The sequence below is a fragment of the Heterocephalus glaber genome, unplaced genomic scaffold (genome assembly GCF_053883595.1).
Source record: "Heterocephalus glaber isolate CG9 unplaced genomic scaffold, H.glaber_assembly_v1.0 deba00000901, whole genome shotgun sequence".
Lineage (NCBI taxonomy): Eukaryota > Metazoa > Chordata > Mammalia > Rodentia > Bathyergidae > Heterocephalus > Heterocephalus glaber.
In genome coordinates, this window is record NW_028258171.1 from 2055866 (window position 1) to 2077775 (window position 21910).

The window sequence follows — 21910 nt, forward strand, 5'->3', positions numbered from 1 at the left end:
TAAGGCGCGGACGGTCGGTAAGGCTGAAGGAGTGCCGGCTGCCGTCTCCCTGTCAACTGGCTGTAAGACTTGGAGAATTTGACAAGAAGGCCGCCCGTCGAGCCTGCCCGCGGGCTCCCCCACTTCCCTGCGAGGCTCGCGGGGCGCAAGCGCCTGGCCCCTGTCACCGTCGCTTCCTGGCCTTTCCCTCGGTCCTGCCGTTTTCCCCCAACCGCAGCTCCGTGACCGGCCCGAGAGAGTCCGAAGCCACGGGGAAAATGGTGGAAAAGTCACCGTCGCCGTTGCCAGAAAGGGCGATTTATGGCTTTGTACTTTTCCTAAGTTCTCAGTTTGGCTTCATACTCTATCTTGTGTGGGCTTTCATTCCTGAATCTTGGCTACACTCCTTCGGCTTAAGCTATTGGCCTCAAAAATACTGGGCTATTGCGTTGCCTGTCTATCTCCTTATTACTGTAATCATCGTTTATGTGCTCTTGTTTGGAATTAACATGATGAGCACCTCTCCACTCAGCTCCATACAGATAGTCACGGATAACTATGCTAAAAATCAACAGCAGAAGAAATACCAAGAAGAGTCCATCCCAGCATTAAGGGATATTCCTATTAGTGAAGTAAACCAAATGTTTTTTCTTGCAGACAACTTTACACCAAAAACTGAACTGAACTGTTTGTAAACATACTAACACCAAGCGTTTATGTATTTGACAATAAGTTTGACCATAATTATATTGACTATTGCTCTTATCAATACCCAGTATTGAGGTTTAAAAAAAAAAATGAAAGTTGATCTCTTAAAGTTCAATTAAATACTGTTTTAAAAAAAGGTGCAGTCAATTTTGGAAAATGTTATTCTAGTTTACTTTATTGAGTTGCCATTGTGCAGAAATTAACAGCCATATTGGTCTAGAAACGTTAAACTTAATTGTGATTTCATTTGTTCAGAGATAACGTGTTGAATGTGTAAGGTCTTACCCACGTGGGTTTGATTACAGAAACCAATAAAGTATTCTCTAATGAAAAAAAAATTCTACTGACTTCATAAAATCTTCCATTTTCTGCCATGTGTTCTTCAGTATGTGTTACAAAGAAGCAGGTGGTGCATGCCTGTACTCCCAGTACTCTGGGAGCCTGAGGTAGGAGGATTGCAAGTTTGAGCCCAGCCTGGGCAATTTAGTGATTTAGAGATAACCTGTCTCAAAAGAAATAAAAATTTTAAAAGGGCTGAGGTTGTAGCTAAATGGACAAGCCCTGGGTTCAATCCCCATCACTGCCTCCCCAAAAATAGTTTACAAAGACTGAATAAATCTTCATTTTTAGGCTGTAAATTTTAGATATATTGAGAAATTATCCCAACCTATAATGGATTAAGCCCAGGAAGGCAAAAAATTAGTGCCATTCGGGTCACTAGGAAGTCTTCTGGGAGTAGGGTGAAAAAGAGTGGATAGATTGAAAAAAACCAAGCTATAGTACATAAACAAAAAAGGAAATTAATCAAAGGATTAAATAAATTGAAAAATGCTAAAGAATTTAGAAGTGTGGCCTGGCCTGGTAGGGCACAAATCTGTAATTCCAGCACTATAGGAGGCTGAGTCAGGAAGACTATAAATTCAAGCCTAGCCTAGGCAATTTAGCAATTTAGAGAGATCTTGTCTCTAAAACTTAAAAGTATCAATCACTGTGAGAATTTTTTTTTCTTGGTCTTTTTGAGACAGGATCTTGTTATGTAGTCCAAGCTGGCCTCAAACTCACTTTGTAGCCCAGGCTGGGCTCAAACTCCCAGCAATATTCCTGTCTCAGCCTACCAAGTGGTGGGATTACAGGCACGCACCACCATGCCCTGCTCATTGTGAGAATTTCTAAGAATCTATGACAGGCATGAGAATTAACTCTTACAGAAGGGCAAATATATGTAATCAAAATATACAGTAAATGTTTAATTTCTTTTAAATGTATTACAATTAAAAGATATTGCCATTAATCCTCTAAATATTCCCCTCACTTGGAACACAATTGTCCCATTGTTCTTGGCCCCCTCCCCGCTACTTTTTTTTTTTTTTTTTTTTTGGTACTGGGGATCCGAGGTAGGAGGTGGAAACACTGAGCTAAATCCCCGGCCCCCTCCCTTTTTTTTTTCCTTTTTGAGACAGTCTGGGTTTGTAGTTCAGGCTAGCACTGAACTCACTATGTAGCCCAGGCTGGCACTGAACTCTTGGAGATCCTCCTGCCTCAGCCTCCTGAGTGCTGGGACTACAGGTGTGGGTCACCACATTCAGCTAAGTTTCTTGTCTTGAACAAAGAATTGGACAGAAAAAAACACAAAAGGTAGCAAGGTTTTACATTTACTGAAAGAAGGAAAAAAGCAGGCTCTAAAGAGTGAGTTTGGGCCTAGGAAAAGAATTACACCCTAAGGGCCAGGGATTTAGCTCAGTGGTTCTGGCGCCTGCCTCGAAAGCGCAAGGTCCCGAGTTTGATCCTGGGTACCAAAAAAACAAAAAATTACACCCTACATCAGGAGAGTGGACTATTGTACTGTGAAAGAGAGAACACAGTACACCAGAGCTCCTGGGTAACTGTCCTTTTGTGTCTCCCACTCCTCAGGCTGTCAGCTTGAGGCCAGCCTATCAAAAACCATCTAATTTCTCACTAGAGGAACTGAAGATGGCACTCCCTGATGGGGTCCACAATAGGGCTTTGAGAAGTGTTCTGCACACTAGCCTGGGATTTTGTAATTGGCAGGTCATGCCTTCTTCCCCAGCCAGCATTGCCATGTTCTAATCTCCTGCCTCAATCCCAGCAGGAGGATTCACAGCAGGGGGATTCCGTCCACCAGGAGACTGCAGCAGAAGGATCACAAGTTTGAACCCAAGCTGGACAATTTAACCACTTAGGGAGTCCCTGTCTCTAAATTAAAAAAACAAACATACCAGCCCGGGTAGTGCTCTAGTGCTTTCCTGTAATCCGAGCAATCAGGAGGCTGAGGCAAGAGGATCACTGTGAGTTCAAGGCCAGTCTAGACTACACAGCAAGATCATTTAAAAAAAAATTTTTTAATTTTAAAATTTTGTAAAGAGGGCCGGGGATTTAGCTCAGTGGTTCCGCCGCCTGCCTCACAAGCATAAGGACCAGAGTTCGATCCCCGGTACCAAAAAAACCCAACAACAAAATTTTGTAAAGAGTTGAGGTTATAGCTCAATGGGAAGCCCTGGATTCATTCTCCAAAATCAAAAGAAAAAATGGTAAAAGCTGAAGAACAGGGTCGGGGATTTAGCTCAGTGGTTTTCCTGCCTGCTGCGAAAGCGCAAGGACCCGAGTCCTAAATTCCCCGGTACGGGGGACCCGGGGGGGGGGGGGGACGGGGACGGGGGGGGCTGAAGAACACACACACACCACATATAGGGCTGCTCTCCCAGACTTTATATTAAACCAACAAACTAGACCAAATGAAGAAGGAAAAGCATACATTGCTGCCTTTTTTTCCTAATACAGCCTGGCACAGGGTCTGATCACAGTACTCAAATTCTACCTGCATAACCCACGGGCAGTTACATTACGTCCAGGCTCAATTTTGTCAGGTAGTAACAAGCATTTTACGCAAGCTTTCAGTTTGAAGAATAAGCCGTGTAAAGTGTTTCACACACCAGCCACAACAAAACCCGCTCAAGTATCAGCCGTTATTGACAGAATTTTCCTACGCGCCCTAGCCGCCCTCTGCTCAACCTAATCCACTGCCGTGCGCACCCACCCCTCTGGGCATGCGCATCAACATAATGGCCGCGCCCCTTCCTAAGGAAATCAGAGGGGAGGGCGAAGGAAGGGTGTAGACTCGCTTCTGCCCCATCCTGTGTGATTCTGTGGTTAAAATAATATAAGGCGTTTCACATCATAGGTTTAAAAAGCTAGAAAGCTCCGCGATCTCCTTTGCAGAACTGCAAAGCTGCGCGATCACAGCTCAAAAGAGCAGGGATTCTCCAAGCCCTCCCCGTTCCTGCGCCAGAAGCCGGGCCCAGCCACCCGCAGCTAATTGGGGAGGGAGCTGGCCAACTGGCCAACTTTTCATTGGCCCACAGTCACAAGGCCTCGCCTTTTCACCCTCTTCCGGTAGCCGAGTGGTTGAGGCCGGAAAATAACGTCTACCGTGATTGGGTGAGCCCAGCTGTCAGTCTTTTGCGTCTCGCGGCGCGGTACAGCTCGGTGAGGCCTATAGAGCCGTCTCGGAGCCTGCTGCGGGTGGAAGATGGCGGTCGCAGTGAGAACTTTGCAGGAGCAGTTAGAAAAGGCCAAAGAAAGCCTAAAAAACGTGGATGAGAATATTCGCAAGCTCACCGGGCGAGATCCGAATGACGTGAGGTAAGGACTGGACGGGAACCACGAGCTCTGGAGAAGCAGCCCTCAAGCCGGACTGGCTCGGGGACGCGGAGGGCGGCCGGCCCGCCCGGAGAAGATTGGAGCATCGAGGCCTGCCCCCCGCCCCCCGACCCCAGCAGCGGTGGAAACCCGGGCTGGGCGAGGTTGGGGAAGGCTGCAGGGTGCTGGGCTCTATGAGGAAGGAGCCGAAGCCTGGCCGCGCGTTTCTGACAAGGCCCGGGCTGCCGCTTCCCGCCTCGGCCCTGCGGGCCCGGAACTGCAGCACAAAGCCCCTTCCCGCCCGACCCGAGCTCTCCCTGGCGGGCGCTCGCCTGGGTACTTCCTCCGCGGGGACGGCGGGAGGGACCCTGCGGGACTGGTGAATCAGCAGCGGCACCGGCCTCGAGGGGAGTATGGTGTCTGTGATAACTGGTTCTGGAAAAATAGGAAGTGAGATCTCAGTCCTGTTCAGTTCCAAACACGTGCGAGAGAAACCGTCATTTTAGAATTACTGTTCCTTTTTTCTTTACGAAGAAGTATACCTGTGAAAGTAGAATTTGGTGCCCTTAAATAGGGTTTCTAAGACTTCTAGATGATTTCACGTATGTGATCTCTGTTAATTATAAATCTTTTATAGGCCCATCCAAGCCAGATTGCTGGCCCTTTCTGGTCCTGGTGGAGGTAGAGGACGTGGTAGTTTATTGCTGAGGTAAGATTTTCATAGGAATTAATTCCTGTTAAAACTGTTGGTACTGTTTGTATTAATCTGCTGGTTTAAAGAAGAAACCTGTTGGGTTTGAACGAAATTTATAATAAAGCTAAAAATGTTAGAATAACAAATGTGTATGTTATCTTTGTTTCATGCTGTCATTTATCTGCTAGTTATCAATATAAATATAATTACTTTGAAACTTTGTGTAAAACGAGAGATGGAAAAAAAAATTTTTTTTCTGTTTTTGTACCAGGAATCAAACCCAGGGCCTTGGGCTTACTGGGCAAGCACTGCACCGCTGAGCTACATCCCCAGATTTATGAAGAAAATATATATATGTGGTTTTTTGTTTTGTTTTGTTTGTACCAGGAATCAATATGAAGAATATACTAACTGTAGTGCTTTGTATAAACCTGTTTTTAAAAATACCATAAAAGCTCTTTTGAGGTATAGAGATGAAGCTTGGTAGTAGAGTGCTGGATACACACTAGGCTGAGAGTTAATTCTCTGGTGCCACAAAAATAAATAAAAAAGGAACTAGGCTTTTTTTTTTTTTTTTTTTGTACTGGGGATTGAACTCTGGACTTGTGCTTTTGAGGAAGATGCTGGAACCACTGATCTAAATCCCCGGTCCAGGAACTAGCCTTTTTGAAGTGAATTCCCATATAAGATTACTTCACTTGGAAGATTTTAAAGTCAACTAAGTTCTTTTGCAAAGTGGAAATAACTTTATCTTATTTTAAATGCTTTCTAATGGACATTTTTAATTGCAGGCGTGGATTCTCAGATAGTGGAGGAGGACCCCCAGCCAAACAGAGAGACCTTGAAGGGGCAGTCAGTAGGTATGTTTTGCAGGGAAAGAAGGTTCTTGAAAGCATCCTTGTATTTTCTCTCTCTTTCTGAGACAAGGTCTCACTGTGTAGTTTAGGCTGGCCTTGAACTTACTGCAATCCTCCTGCCTCAGCCTCCTGAATAATAGGATTGCTGGGATTACAGGTGTATGCCACCATGCCTAGCATCTTTGTATTTTCTGAGGTAGTACACAAATACAAACTATTGTTGGGTTGAGGTGGGGTTTTTTGTGGGGAGGGTTTTAAGACAAGATCTCACTCTGCAATTCAGGCTGGCCTTGAACCCACTATGTAGCCCAGGCTGGCCTCAAACTCAAAGTGATCCTCACCTTTCTGTGCTGAGACTACAGGCCTGCACTACCACACCTGACAGATTGAGTTATATTAGAATTTAGTAAGTACCGTTTCCTCTTGGACATCCCTTGATATTTGACTAAACTGAGACCGCCTCTTCCATAACTCACTTATTTTGATAACCAAAATTTTATCAATAGAAGAAAGAATTGTCAATTTGTATCACTTATTCTGTTTTAAAGTACTTTGAAAATTTAACCAGCCTGAGAAATATTTAGACTTATAGGAGTACAAAGTATGGTTTGGGATACTTTATCCTTTTGCTGCCATAGAAAAGAGTAAAATGAACACTGGTGGTACACATCTGTAATCTCAGCATTAATCTCAACATTGAGGCCAGCATGCGCTACATAGTGAGTTCAAGGCCAGCCTGAACTACATAGCAAGACCCTGTCTCAAAAAAACAACAACAAAGTAAAATAAGATGGATACTGATAAAATGAGGCTTCTGGAGGGAGTCTTAGAGAAAGTAGGCATTTGCCTTTGGTATGCACTTAACCTCACATTCTGCATCGGTTATTTAAATTATTTTTTCTGTGACAGGCTGGGCGGAGAGCGTCGGACAAGAAGAGAATCACGCCAAGAAAGTGACCCAGAGGATGATGATGTTAAAAAGGTATAAGGATTAAAAGAACTTAGGAGATATCAGCACCATATTTTAACCTTACTACATTAAAAAACCTGCTATCTATATGCTAGTTAAGTTACTGAAATTTTCTCCTTTCTTGTAGCCAGCGTTGCAGTCTTCAGTTGTAGCTACCTCCAAAGAGCGCACACGTAGAGACCTTATCCAGGATCAAAATATGGATGAAAAGGGAAAGCAAAGGTATCTGTGGACACTTCACCATGGAAAAATCTATCAAACAATGCAGTTTTAAGAAAAATTACAGTATTTATAAATGCCTGTCTATTTTTTAGAAAATGGTAGGTGTAATGAAATGCATTTTATTAAAATTGTTTTTTATTTTTCTCTTTTAGGAACCGGCGAATATTTGGCTTGTTGATGGGTACTCTTCAAAAATTTAAACAAGAATCCACTGTTGCTACTGAAAGGGTATTTATGTAATTTTATTTACGTGTGTATGTATCTGTTTATTTCATGGTACTGGAAATAGACCCCAGGACCTCTGTCATGCTGCATAAGCAGCTTTATCGCTAAGTTATGCTGCCAGGTCCAATTTTAAAGATTTTTAAAGCTCTCCTAAGACTTAATTGCAAAGTTAAAATAAAACAAGGTGAAATTTTACATAGAAACTTTGAGATTGTTACATTTTAACTCTTTTCTGAGTTGTGTATTGAGCGAGCTCCTGTATGTGACATAAAGAACTCTGATCTGTACATCTTGAGAATGTAGTTCTTGATCTAAGCTGTTTAACAACATCACTGTGTACACATGGACAAGTCTATTTCTTTAGGTCTGAGTGTTTCTTTTAAACAGAGAACTTTGATCCTGCAATTAGTTCGGTGATTCTAATTTTTAAGACTTTAGTACACACTCTAAGGAAGTACTTAGCACTCTGGAAATAAAAGTTTGTGTATTCCCTGCTCTTCACAGTGTTAATTTCTCTTTCTAGAAGTTTTTCTTTTGATGAAGCTATAAAATTCCATGTGGAATTCAACCCCAGGTTGTTGCTTCTTGAGAGATAATAATTTGATTATAGCAGACTGATGAAATATTTCAGCACTTAAATGTTAACTCACAATATTAAAAGTATGTTGATGTTTAAAGAATTGATGGTGTGAGGTTTTTTAAAAGGAAAGTATGACTACTAGTTAGGACTTTTGATTTGGAAAAAATAACTGAAAATAACCTGAGACACCACCCTTTTTTAGGTTAACTTTTGTGAAAACTTATTTAAATTTAATGATGGAATGGTTGTTTTATGACTAATGGCCTTGAAGTTTAGATAATTACGTGAAAAAGCCAAGTTCCTTGCCACTATATTCTCTCTTGCATGATGGTCCACCCTCACACTGTAGGGTGTACTAGTTTTCCTACTCTTATTTGGTCTGAACTTGCTCTGCAGAACCTTTTTCCTACCTTTAATAAAACATAACATTAAAAAAGAAAAAAGTATCAGTCCCTATTGAAAGTTTGTGATCAGTCCCAAATGCTAGAAGCTAAATTCTGTTAATAGGTACCCTGAATAGAAAATGAAACGTATTTGCAGATAACTTTACATAGTACAATTGTAATGTTTCACATAATCAGGTTGTACAATAAGTTTTTTCTAGAACTGCAACCAAGTAAAACCTATTACCTATTATAATACATAAGCATTACATTTGTTTACTTATTTTTAGCAAAAGCGGCGCCAGGAAATTGAACAAAAACTTGAAGTTCAGGCAGAAGAAGAGAGAAAGCAGGTTGAAAATGAGAGGAGAGAACTATTTGAAGAGAGGCGCGCTAAACAGACAGAACTGCGGCTTTTGGAGCAGAAGGTTGAGCTTGCACAGCTGGTGAGTATTTTGGACTTCTAAGATTGGTAACTCTTTGTGTTTACAAAAGCACTGACCTTATGTCTTTTTCTTTAGCAAGAAGAGTGGAATGAGCATAATGCCAAGATAATTAAATATATAAGAACTAAGACAAAGCCCCATTTGTTCTATATTCCTGGAAGAATGTGTCCAGCTACCCAAAAACTAATAGAAGAGTCACAGAGAAAAATGAATGGTAAGTACTTAAAGAAGGATTTCTTAATGAGTAACATAATATACTTGTAAGTATCTATTTGTATTTGTGTAAGATTTCTTCACACTTGATAGTAGCCACATAAAAATTCTAGTTAGACAAAGGTAACATTTATATAGTTCACAGAGGGTGCCCCCATGGAGAGATAGACATTGCTATGGTGATTTTATTTTCTTTATTTTTCTTGGGATTAGAAAAATTAATGATACCAGAAACTGATTTCTGCTTTTAAAGCTTTGTTAATTTTTTTCTAGCATTAAGTAACAAAAGATTGACCTTTTTATCAATTAGAAGTGCTCCAATTTTGCCTTTTGCTAATTTCTTAGTCTATAGGTTTCTAGTGGTGCTTTGTTATCTTGTATCACTTTGCACTTACTTGTTACAGTCAGTGTATTATAATCCTCTCTTTACAAAGACATTTAGATGAAACTAATGGCAACTTGTGACCTGGTGCAAAATTGTGACAGTTTTCTTGATTACACATGTACATTTTTATTCTTTAGCTTTATTTGAAGGTAGACGCATCGAATTTGCAGAACAAATAAATAAAATGGAGGCTAGGCCTAGAAGACAATCAATGAAGGAAAGAGAGCATCAGGTGGTGCGTAACGAAGAACAGAAGGCGGAACAAGAAGAGGGTAAGGTGGCTCAGCGAGAGGAAGAGTTGGAGGAGACAGGTAATCAGCACAATGATGTAGAAATAGAGGAAGCAGGAGAGGAAGAGGAAAAGGAAGTAGGTATAGTTCATAGTGATGGAGAGAAAGAACAGGAAGAGGAGGAACAAAAACAGGAAATGGAGGTTAAGATGGAGGAGGAAACTGAGGTAAGAGAGAGTGAGAAGCAGCAAGATAGTCAGGCTGAAGAAATTATGGATGTGCTAGAGATGGTTGAGAATGTCAAAAATGTAATTGCAGAGCAGGAGGTAATGGAAACTAATCAAGTTGAAAGTATGGAGCCTTCAGAAAATGAAACTAGCAAAGAATTGGAGCCAGAGATGGAATTTGAAGTTGAGCCAGATAAAGAATGTAAATCTGTTTCTCCTGGAAAAGAGAATGTTAGTGCTCTCGAAGTAGAAAAGGATTCTGAGGAAAAAGAAGGAAAAGAACCTGAGCCTCAACTTGAGCCTGTGGCTCAGCCTCAGCCCCTGCCTCAACCCCAGCCCCTGCCCCTACCCCAACCCCACCCCCAACCCCAGCCCCAGCCCCAGCCCCAGCCCCAGCCCCAGCTCCAGCCCCAGCTCCAGCTCCAGCTGCAGTCCCAGCCAGTACTCCAGCCCCAGCCTATCTCTCAGCCTGAGACTTTGCCATTAGCTGCTTTACAGCCATCATCTCAGGTTTTTCAGGATCAAGGAAACTTAATACCAGAGCGGAAGGAGTTTCCTCTAGAATCTGTGAAACTCACGGAGGTGCCAGTAGAGCCAGTCTTGACCATACTTGTAGAAAGTAAAAGCAAAACCAAAACTAGGAGCAGAAGTAGAGGTCGTGCTAGAAATAAAACAAGCAAGAGTAGAAGTCGGAGCAGTAGCAGCAGTAGTTCTAGTAGCAGTTCAACTAGTAGCAGCAGTGGAAGCAGTTCCAGTAGTGGCAGTAGTAGTAGTCGAAGCAGTTCCAGCAGTAGCTCTAGTACCAGTGGTAGCAGCAGCAGAGACAGTAGCAGCAGCACTAGTAGTAGTAGTGAGAGTAGAAGTCGGAGTAGAGGCCGGGGACATAATAGAGATAGAAAGCACAGAAGGAGCGTGGATCGGAAGCGAAGGGATACTTCAGGACTAGAAAGAAGTCACAAATCTTCAAAAGGTGGTAGTAGTAGAGATGCAAAAGGATCAAAGGATAAGAATTCTCGGTCCGACAGGAAGAGGTCTATATCAGAGAGTAGTCGATCAGGCAAAAGATCTTCAAGAAGTGAAAGAGACCGAAAATCAGACAGGAAAGACAAAAGGCGTTAATGGAAGAAGCCAGGCTTTCTTAGCCTATTCTTTGCAGCAGAAGATTTCTTGATGAGTAAAAGGATTACCTTTCCTTGTAAGGAGGATGCTGCCTTAAGAAATGCATGTTGTAAAAAATCTTTTTGGAAAATACAGACTGTTTGTTTACCAGACATTCTTGTACTTTTTTGCATAATTTTGTAAGAGTTATTTATCAAAATTATGTGAGGTTCCAAACTATGTAAAAATAATAATAATAAAAAAGATTAACATCCCTTGTCATCTTTTTTAAATATCATACACTCTTCAGTAAGAATCTGTACATTTTAATAGGTAAACCTTTAAGTCTTTTCCCTTCTGCCATAATTCTATATCATACATTGCTTTTGTAGAAATAAGTGTGCATTTTCTTTCGTTATTTTGGGAATGTCCTTATTGACACTTGTGTAATAAACTCTTGATAACGTTTTCAGCTTTTATCACTAGATGCTAAACATGATTAGAATGTTACTGAGGTTTCCTCACTTTTATTTGCCTTAGACAATTATATTTTTGAGTTATCAGAATCAGGTCTTTGTGGCTGTGAGGGAGTAGTTTAGAAATCATTCACTATTTCCTAATTTCCCTTGTTTTAATCTAAGCATTTTCCTGTTTTCTTAAACCGTATCTTTGGTAGATAAAACATGATTTGGTTGTCATTTTTTTCCCAATTATGGGAGCTTCATTCTTTTGTCTTCATGGTTACTTGTGTGATAACAGCATGTATAAACTGTTAAAATAATCACTTCCTAGGGGAAGAAGGTAGAAGTACAATATCTTTTAAACTTTCGGTTTTTGAGTTTGTGGTCTTGTCTTAACCTTTGTGTTGGCTTTAACTGAAACATGCCAATCTGTGGTTTTAAGAATTTTTTGTTTAAGGAAGTATTGTAAAAGTTTACAAAATGAAGGAAGTTCATCTATACTTGAATATGTAAGCAAGATTACACACAAGTGTACCAAATGGTTATTAACTTTGTTGTTTTACCAATTTGTATGAACTTGGAGTGTCTGTTGCCCATTACTATACATGTGTAAATAAATGTGGCTTAGACTTCTGTGACTGCTTAAGACTAGTACTTGTATTAACTTTTTGATGCTTTGTATGAGAGAGCACTTAAATTGTAAATGGCCTTTGTGTTCATAATTAAATGTAGCTTTAGGCTTGATTTTCAGTGTTCAGTATGCCTTCTCTTGACAAGTACATGGATGCAGTGAAAATGTGAACAACCACTTCCAGTTAGTTTTTTGTGTCTATACAACTTACTTGTAGGGGCTGGGGGTATAGCTCAGTAAGTAGTAGAATGCATAACATAACACGTGCAGACCCTGGGCTTGATCACCAACACCACAAGAAAAAGTTGTATACGGCTCCCTTGTGTAACTAGGCAAACATGTTAACAGAATGCTTTGAAAATCCTTTTCTTGGCCAGGCATGGTAGTGCACGTCTAATCCCAGCACTGGGAGGCTGAGGCAGGAGGGTTGCTATGAGTTTGAGCCCAGCCTGGGCTATATAGCAAAACCCTTTCTCATGGAATAATTTTTTTTTTTTTTGGTACCAGGGATTGAACTTGGGTCCTTGCACTTGCACAACAGGCGAGGAAACCACTGAGCTAAATCCCCAGCCCCTCATGGAATAATTATTAAAGGGGTTTAGCTCAGTGGTTCCACCACCTGCCTGGAAAGCGCAAGGTCCTGAGTTCAATCCCTGGTACCAAAAAAAACTGAACAGAAAAACTGCAGAGCCCACTACATCCCCAAACTACAGATAGTAATTTTTGCACAGCTTATAGTACTCTACAGCAAAATGTTTCTTCCCTGTGTGCCATGACAGGGAGCAAGTTTAAGAGAATGACCATAGGATGATGCCTCAGGCCTAAAATCCTGGCACTGGGAGACTAAGGCAAAAGTTTGCATGCCCCATCCCAGCCTGTGCGCCTTAGTAGTAAGACCTTATCTTCAGAAGTGCTGGGGACGTACTCCATGTTAAGGCTCTGGGTCCAATCCCCACTATCAAAGGGGAAATTTAACCTGGTTGAAAAAATCTTGACTATTTTCTGGCACTAAAAGATACTTTGTACAGGAGGGGTGTGGCTCACTGGTAAAGTATTTGCTTAGCATGCTGGAGGCTCTGGGTTCAATCCTCAACAACATGTAAAACTCAAGTTTTCTTTTTGTGGTGGGGATCAATTCCAGGGCCTTGCATGTCTCAAAAAACAATTTACAGAAAATTCAGGAGCCGAAGAGGGATAAGGGCTGTTTACTGAGTTTGGAGCTTTGTTAATCAGTAAGCTATATTTCCTGTCTAGGGTCTTGCATACTCTGGACTCTGGTAACTTCACCTGATTGGTAATCAGGGTTTAGTAAAACCCACCAGAGGAGTGTCTTAACATTTAAAGGAAAGTGCTATTAAAGCCTGGGGAAATGGCTTGGTGGAACAGTTGTCTAGCATGCTGAAGCTATGGGCAGGATCTGTACTACCACCATAGGAAAAAGGCTATAAAAGAATTAGTGACATGGGTCAGTGCTATTAGAATAAATCATGTTTTCAGGCTTCAAAGTATTTAACTGGGAGGATTTTTTAAATTTTATGAAGTTAGATAGTCTTACCCATTTTCTCTTTTTGAGATAATGCTTTTTTTGTTTTGTTTTGTTTTTTGGTGCTGGGGATAGAACTTAGGTCCTTGCACTTGCACAGCAGGTGGCAAAACCACTGAGCTAAATCACCAGCCCCTGTTTTGTTTTTTTGAGACAGGGTAGTCCACGCTGGCGTTGAACTCACAGTGATCCTGGGATTACAGGCATGCACCATCATACCTGGCTGAGATAATGCTATTAAACAGCAGAAACATGTCAGCTATCTACATGTTTGGGGGACCCCACCCCAAAAATCAGGGAGACTGCAGCTTGGTAGAAATAAACCTAAGGTAGCTGAGTATTTTTCCTATACTTTGTCTCACCCAGCAGTCTTTTCAAAGAAAGTATATAGTGATACTGAAATGGCTGCAACCCTACTTCTTGCCACTTGATCCTGTAAGTTTGTGATGGCTGCCACTCCTTGCCTTCACTGTTCCACATTTCTGCTTTATTTTCTTTCTTTTTTTGGTACCAGGGATGGAACTTTGGCGCTTGCGCTTTCGAGGCAGGTGGCAGAACCACTGAGCTAAATCCCCGGCCCATCCTGCTTTATTTTCAAAACATTTACAACTATCTTGGGCAGTTACACTTTTGTTGTCTGCTTCCCAGTAAAATGCAAGCTCCATAGTAGCAAGAACTTTCTCTTTCCTTCATTGCCCTAGAAGGAATAGGAACTTGTGCATAACAGGTGTTATGAATTATTATTCATTCATGATAACACCATGGCTTATGTGATTTACTCTCTAGTTGCCTTCCTAACGACAACTCAAATTTGTCCTCATTTTATTCCAAATTACAGAGACCGTGTCATGACTTCATTTTTGTAAATCTGTTCATATAATCCAAGCACACGCAGTGAAGTATATCTGAAAAGGAATGTGGAGGGATCAAGATCAGGGGCTCTTCTTAAAATGCTAGGCCTTTCTGGAGATTAGAGGTACAGAATACTTCCCTTTATGAATTCCTGTTGGCACCTGGGCATAGTGGCACATACCTGTAATCCTAGCACCCTGGGAGTTTGAGGCCAGAGAATTGCAAGTTTGAGCCCAGCCTGGGCGTTCAGCGACTTAAAAAAATTAAAGGGCAAGGATTTTCCACAACTGAAACAACAAACCCATAGGTTACAGGATAAATAAAAGCACCCTTTGGCACATCATGGTAAAACTTGAAAACCAAATACAAATCTCAAGTGGTGTCTTTTGTTTGATTTTTTGGGGCCGAGCATTGAAACCAGAGCCTTGCACATCATATATGGATGCTCTACTGCTGAGCTACATCCAGAATCCCCCAAATGTTTTGATTTTTTAAAAAAATTATTTGGAGAGCTTGTTGATTTATTTATGATACTTGGCACTGAACCGAGGGCCTTTGCACTGAGCTACATTTCCATTCCTTTTTTATTTAGAGAAAAGGTCTCATTGAGTTGCCCAGCCTGGGCCCAAACTTGTGATCCTCCTGCCTGTCTCTCCAGTATTGGGATCACAGGCCTGAGCCACCACACCTGGCTCTGAATTTCACGTAAATATCTAAATCCATCCTACACCTTTTTGATTACATAATGGTTAATTTTATGTGCCAACTTGGTTGGGCCGTAGAATACCCAGATATTTTGGTCTAACAATATTCTGAGTGACTGTACCCACCTTCCCTAACCCCCACAGCATCTTGCTTGCTAAATTGTCCAGGCTAGACTCAAATTTGCAATCCTGCCTGAGCCTCCCAGTGTGCTGGGATTACAGATAATGTGCCACCATGTCTGGCTGTGAAAATGAGATTAACATTTGAGTCGAGCAGACATTGAATACATTGAGTAAAGCAGATCCCCACCCCCACCCCCTGTACTGGGGATTGAACTCAGGACATACACACTGAGCTATTAGTAGCTAAATCCTATTTTGCCATTTTTATTTTTTCAGTTTGTGACAAGTTCTCGATAAATCCTTAAGTTGCCCATGCTGGGTTTGAACTTGGGATCCTCTTGTCTCAGCTTCCCAGAGTGCTGGGATTATAGCAATGTGCCACTACACCCAGCTCAGATGACCCTCTCCAAAGTGGGTGATTCTCATATAATAGTTGAAGGCCTGCTAGAACCAAAAGGTTGACCCTCTAATGAAGTGAACTCCTATCTCAGTGCTTGCACTGAGACCTTAGATTTGTCTGACGTTCAAACAGGCTAAAACATCAGATCTTTTAACATGCTGCCTTTGGGACTGGAACTGCACCCTGGGTTATGCTGGTTCTTAGGCCTTCCAACTCCAGCTAGAACTACATGTCAGCTCTCCTTGGCCTTCAGCTTGCCACCTGCAAATCTTGGAGCTTCTCAGCATTCCTGACTGCGTAAACTGATTTGATCTCAATCCTATTGGTTTTGTTTTTCTGGAGAAACCTGGCTAATACAGATCAACTTTGTTATCCCTTCACTAGTTAAGCAGCTAAGGAAACAGTGTTGTGTCTATCACTAATCTTTATGAATTCAGGTGGTTTCCCTTAGTATTTTCCTTGTTTTCATAGGTTTGAATGTATTTTAAGCCCTGATCCATATCGCTATTAAAAATAATGAAAATTTAAACATTAGAAAGATAATCAGAATGATTATGAATGGGGGCCAGGTTTGTGAAAAATGCCCCACTGAAAATGTTAAAGATAGTTGCAGCCTGTTAGGCTTCATACTCTAAAGATAACACCCAGGGGTCCAAGTTCCTGTGTGTCAGAAACAAAGCTGTGTGATGATTCCTCCCCACACAGGAACACAAAACTCCCCCCCCCACCCCCGTCTCCTCCCACTTGCAATTAGATGGAGGCATGTACTTATTTCTGGTCAATAGAAGATGAACAGGAGTGAACCACTTCCAGACCTGGTATTTAACAGCAGCAAGTGTAGTTCTCCAGCTTTCTTCTGCTGGGGTGACCTTGCATGCCTTATCTTAACCTGGATAGTTTAGGCAAGAGTTAGAAACCTTAAGCACAGTTCACACAGGATGTAGCGTGAACACAAAGTAAACTTTCATGTTACACTGTTAAAATTTATGGGTTTCTTGCAACCTTAGCCAATGATTCACTATGGTAAGTACACACAGGATAATGCTGTATTAACTCCTGCTTTATTTAACCTTTATAAATATTCATACTCTTCACCATAAGGAGAGTGTTTTTAAAAGACATTCAGCATCATGATGAAACTATTCCATTTAGCAATCAACAACATGGGTGCAAAAAAAGAGTCTACATCAAAAGCCTTTGTTGGAATGCTGTACACTTTCCACAGAACAGAAACTAAACCCCTATACAATTAGTCTCAGTCCTTGCATTTTTTTGCCCACACACCTGAGTATCATCTAAAACATGTCTTCTTTGTGGCAGTGAGACCCTGCACCACTATGCTTGGCTGAGTTCACGAGTCTGTTGTACCCTGTAGCTTCCGTGTCACTTCTCTGGCTCTCCTGTCCCGCTGAGCTGTGTTTGCTGGCAGTGTTAAAACCTTCTGCCGCTGCCATCACAACTGCTGCTGCTGGAACAACCAGAGCCACCTTGATCTCATGGTCTGGAAAAGTGCTGGCCTCCATCACCACAGGGCCTGGAGCTTCTGCCTGCAAAGTTTCCTCCCTTCATGATCTAAAATTGGAAGGTTGATTGTTGTAATTTTGAAAAGCATTGTAGCTTCCATGAACTTGAAAATCAGTTGCATCATTACCAAATCCACCTTAGCCATCCCCACCACCACTATGTCCACCAGCACCATGGCTGCCACCAAAGCCACCTGGCACACTGAAGTTTCCTCCATGACCAAAACTGTCATAGCCACCAAAACCACCTCCACCACCAAGATTTCCAGAAGCACTAGCCATCTCCTGCCTGCACAGGGCTTTCCTCACTGCACAGCTGTGGCCGTTCACAGTGTGGGATTTCTGAATGACAGCCTGATCCACAGAAGCATGGTCATCAAAGGTTACAAAAGCAAAACCTCTCTTCTTTCCACAGCTTTGGTCAGTCATGATTTCAGTCACTTCAGTTTTCCACACAGTTCAAAATAACCTCGTAGGTGATGTTCCTCACTCAGTATCTTCTTTGGTGCCACCAGCAAAGATCTTCACAGTTAGGTGGGCACCTGGTCTTTGAGACTCTAATGTGGAGACAGCTCTCTGTTTCCACAACCCTTCCATCCACCTTGTGTGGGCTCACATTCATGGCTGCATCCACCTCCTCCAAGGTGGCATCAGTGACACAGCCAAAGCCCCTGGCGCGCTTGGTGTTTGGCTCTCTCCTGGCCACACAGCCCATGAGTGTCCCCACTGCTCAAAGTGGCCTCGCAGACTCATCAGTGGTGTCAAAGCTCAGCCCTCCGATGAAGCTTGCACAACCGCTCGGGCTCCTTAGGAGACGCTGACTTGGCCATGATGGCAGTCAGAAGAGAGACTTTGACGCTGCTTCCTGGGTGGTGTCCACCAAGGAGTTGTATATCTTTAACGGTTGGGGGTCTCCGAGGATGGCATCACCGCTCTTCAGGGTCAGCCTTTTCCAAAGCAAAATGTATAATGCAGCGTTAGTATTGCTAGTTGACCAGATGCATCGGAAGCTACAGTTTGTTTGTCTTGTAATAAAAATAGAGAAAGTCTGGCCTATAACATGGCCACTCCCTTTGCAGAAGTCTCACTGTGTGCACAGCTGTGGAGTGTTCCAGCTCATTCCCCACAGCATTGTGGCTTTAGCCCAATCGTCACCCTCCCCTGCCCTTCACGCTCCTCACTACAAATGATGCACTAACCTCCCTGGGGAGCCCACTACCATAAAAGGATCAACTTTTCCCTGCCATCACTGCAGATAAAAAATTGCTGCTCTTTGATATTTTAGAATAGAATATTAAGATTTTGCTTATCAATTGTGAGATTTTTTAAAAATCCCCAAATCATAAAGCGACAGCCAAGAGAACACATTGCATTTCCATTTTTCCTCAGATTTATGGCAGTCCTCCTGCCTTAGCCTCTCCAGTGCTGGGATTACAGACATGCACTACCATGCCCAGATTTCCTTTCCAGTTTTAAGGATTTTTGTGATTACACTGGGCCAATCCAGATAACCCAGGACATTATTTCTTTTAAGTCAGTACTTTTTTTTTTTTTTACTTCCACGGAGATTATGTAATTAAAAATCAAGCATTGGGCGATATTAGTAAAATTTAACTGAACTAGATAAGGCAAAAGTAAGAAAAGCAAAGCAATCGGATCTCTGGATGGCCCTTTACTGTAATTCAGGAGTCAGTAACTCTTCTTTTTGTCTTATATTGTGCAGCTAAGTAACACCTGAGGATGCCAACATTTCCTTTGGGACTGTCCTCAGTCACTTCCATCTCTGAATCACAGTTTTTCCAGTCTTAACATGTGCCATTTTGTTCCTGTCATCTTTTGCATTCTGTACTTGTACTTTCCCAAAAGACAATCAATCCTCCTGGTGTTGCAGTTAGTTTCAAAGGCAAGGTCAGATGCGGCAGCCTCTTGCAGAATCTGAGCGCTGTCCCAAGTGCTGGGAGTCTAGTGTGATAAAGACTGCTGCACCTTCTTCACAGTTCCCGCTTCAGTAGGTCTGAGGAGGGACATTTCTCCTGAGTCCCCAGGAGGTGTGGTTGCTGCTGGTTGGAGCCCACATTTGGAAAACCTCCGCCTTAAATGATCTCTACAGGACTCCAACTCAGGAAGCTGTGAGCTGTTATTCCCTAGGCATATCTACCCCTCCATTGGCCTCCTCTAGCAACCAACAGCAACTGAGTCCCAACAGAAGGGCCCAACACGGTTGTCAGGGAGGCAGAGCACATGGTGGGCCAAGGCTTTGTAGTTTTTTTTAAGGTCAGTAGATTTTACAACTTTAATTCCATCTGCAGTCTTCATTGCCCTTTGCCATTTAACACACGTAACATACAAGTTCTCAGGATCGGGATGTGGAGATCCTTTGTGGCAGCGTACCGCCATGACAGTGTAAACATGATTAGTAAGCTACTTTTATAATCTTTGAAATCTACTATGTATTTTATATACATACAGCACATGTCAGTTCCGTCTAGCCACATTTCAAGCATCTGATGTCACATCACACATGGTTACATAATGGTACAGAATACTAATAATTATGAGCATTTTGTGAAGAGTGCTGCCTAGAATTTGATTTTAATTATTAAAGTGCTCTATATTTGTGTTTTCCACTGGGTTATTTAGATCCAAGTCATTTTAATTTAATTAAAGCTATGTTAGCTAAAGCTTGGAAACAGCCCAAGTGCCCATCAACTGGAAACTGAATAAAGATGTTTTTTGTTTTGTTTTGTTTTGTTTTGTTTTGGTACCGGGGATCAAACTCGGATGCTTCCGCCGCTTGCAAGGCAGGCGGCGGAACCACTGAGCTAAATCCCCGGCCCGTAGTTTTTTTTTATAAAATGGAGTACTATTTGTTAGGTATTTCAGAGGCCCCACAGAGCAAGCCCCCTCCTCTCCTTTCCCTTTACCCCACTCCAGCCACAAGGAACAGGAAACTTCCGCATAGCTAAGGCATGACCCCCCTTTGTTAGTGACTTTCTGCCTAGTTAAGGTCTTTCTGCCCCACTGGTTTCTTAGTCAGATATTCCAGTGAGACAGGGGCTTCCCGAAAGCGGTGACTCCATCCCCCGACCGAAACCTGTTGCTACACACCCCAGCCCCAATCACCCACCCCCACCAGTGGCCTAGTGCTCTCCCTCCTGCAAGATCCCTATGTAAGCCTCCAGCTCAGCCCATACAGTTGCTGGTCTCCATTCTGTGAGTCAGCCCGGCAGGCTGCAGACTGCTGCCCCAATAAAGCTTGCTTGAATGTCCGTGTGTGCCCCCCCTTCTTAGGCAACCTTTCACTACTGAGCCATAAAGAACGAGAAACTAAGGACATTTATAGCTAAATGGATGCATATTGAGGCCATACTCATAAGTGAAATAAATAGGACACACATGTGTAAATACCGAATAGTTTCTCTAGTGTGAGAAACTGAAAGTGTAAATAAGGATTAAAATGATTAAAATGAATAATTGATAATTTGAAATCGGAAAAGGTACAGAGGTATAGGGGTGGTGGGAGGGGAAGGGGAAAGGGAAGAAGGGAAAAGAAAAATTGAGAAAAAAAAAAGGAAAGGAAATCTATGTAAATAGGGAAAGGTGGAGGGGGTGAAGGGGTACACAGGTAATGGGGAAAAAAATAAGAACAAAGATACATCATGTACAGGTACAAGCACCCAATGATAAATGTAAACATTGTATACCTAAAATGTACCAATAAAAGAATTAAAAAAAATAAAGTTATGTCCTTCATCAAACTGGTAAAGACTCATTAGCCACAGGTGGCAAGTGGCCACGAGATTCAACAGCACATACATGGCAGCAACATGTTAGGTCTCAAAAATGTGTTAACCAAATGCTTATCTCAACCGTTATATTTTTTCTTTTATATAAATATAAAATGTTGGGAGCAGTGTTACATAATTCTAGGGACAACTTTGGTCTTGAACATCCAGTAGAAAAATATAACTGTATAAGACAATAGTTATTTGAGTTCAACAAAAGTTTTAAGTTTTTTTTGCCAACATTGTTTAAAAAATAAATAAATAAATAAATTTATTATTTAATTTTTCATCCTTTTACAGCTCCAATTAATAGAAATTATGCTTATTATATATATATATATTTTGGTACTGAGGATCGAACCCGAGTCCTTAAACTTGCGCAGCAGGCGGCAAAACCACTGAGCTAAATCCCCAGCCCTGAAATTATGCTTATTATAGGCAACTAAACCAGTCAAACACACTATAGATCCTCACAATGTATAGGGTCAAGCTATTGTTGGGTGTGCTCACTTTTCCTAAAAACACCTTCATATAAAACAAAAAGGGAGATATGTTGGGAGCAATGCTACATAATTCTAGGGAAAAATCGTTTGAGTAGGCCTAGTTCTCCTGCCTACAGGCCAGCTATGACATTCCAGACATAATTGCATTTTGGCCTCGGGTCACAACTGAGACCTCTGTGATCCCTGGATGCTGTAATGCTCCAGGACAAGACCACACCTGCAGGAGATGCCTGGGAGGAACCAGATCTTCATCTGCATAGTTCCTCATTGTTCTTAGATTTCCACTGCCCTCCAGTCTCTTTACACCTTGTTTATCCCAATGTAAAGTACTGAACTCTGCATTTTCACTTGTTACATCTGTTCCCCCCATACTGAATAAAAAGTGCTGCAAGCTAGGGGGTTTTTGTCTTTGCTGTTCAGAGCAGCACTGATCAGACGCAAAGCTCAGCTTCTTCAGTCTCATTTGTCTACCTTTTCTGTAACTCGCCATGTGCTGCTGTGGCTCACAGGA

The 21910-nt window shown here is 42.0% G+C and overlaps 1 protein-coding gene and 2 pseudogenes across 1 annotated transcript; 2 read left to right on the forward strand and 1 right to left on the reverse strand.

Annotated features, from left to right (window-relative positions):
• The first annotated feature begins 257 nt into the window (after positions 1-257).
• Positions 258-1025, forward strand: LOC101716005 (phosphatidylinositol N-acetylglucosaminyltransferase subunit P pseudogene; annotated as a pseudogene).
• A 3124-nt stretch (positions 1026-4149) lies between these two features.
• On the forward strand, positions 4150-12079 carry Pnn (pinin, desmosome associated protein). Its single transcript, XM_087208021.1, has 9 exons — positions 4150-4347; positions 4982-5053; positions 5830-5898; positions 6805-6877; positions 6993-7087; positions 7240-7315; positions 8566-8721; positions 8797-8935; positions 9457-12079. The coding sequence occupies exons 1-9, from the start codon at positions 4235-4237 to the stop codon at positions 10893-10895; spliced, it is 2232 nt and encodes a 743-aa protein (XP_087064147.1). The 5' UTR covers positions 4150-4234; the 3' UTR covers positions 10896-12079.
• Positions 12080-16889: 4810 nt separating this feature from the next.
• Positions 16890-18056, reverse strand: LOC101717503 (heterogeneous nuclear ribonucleoprotein A1 pseudogene; annotated as a pseudogene).
• Positions 18057-21910: the final 3854 nt, after the last annotated feature.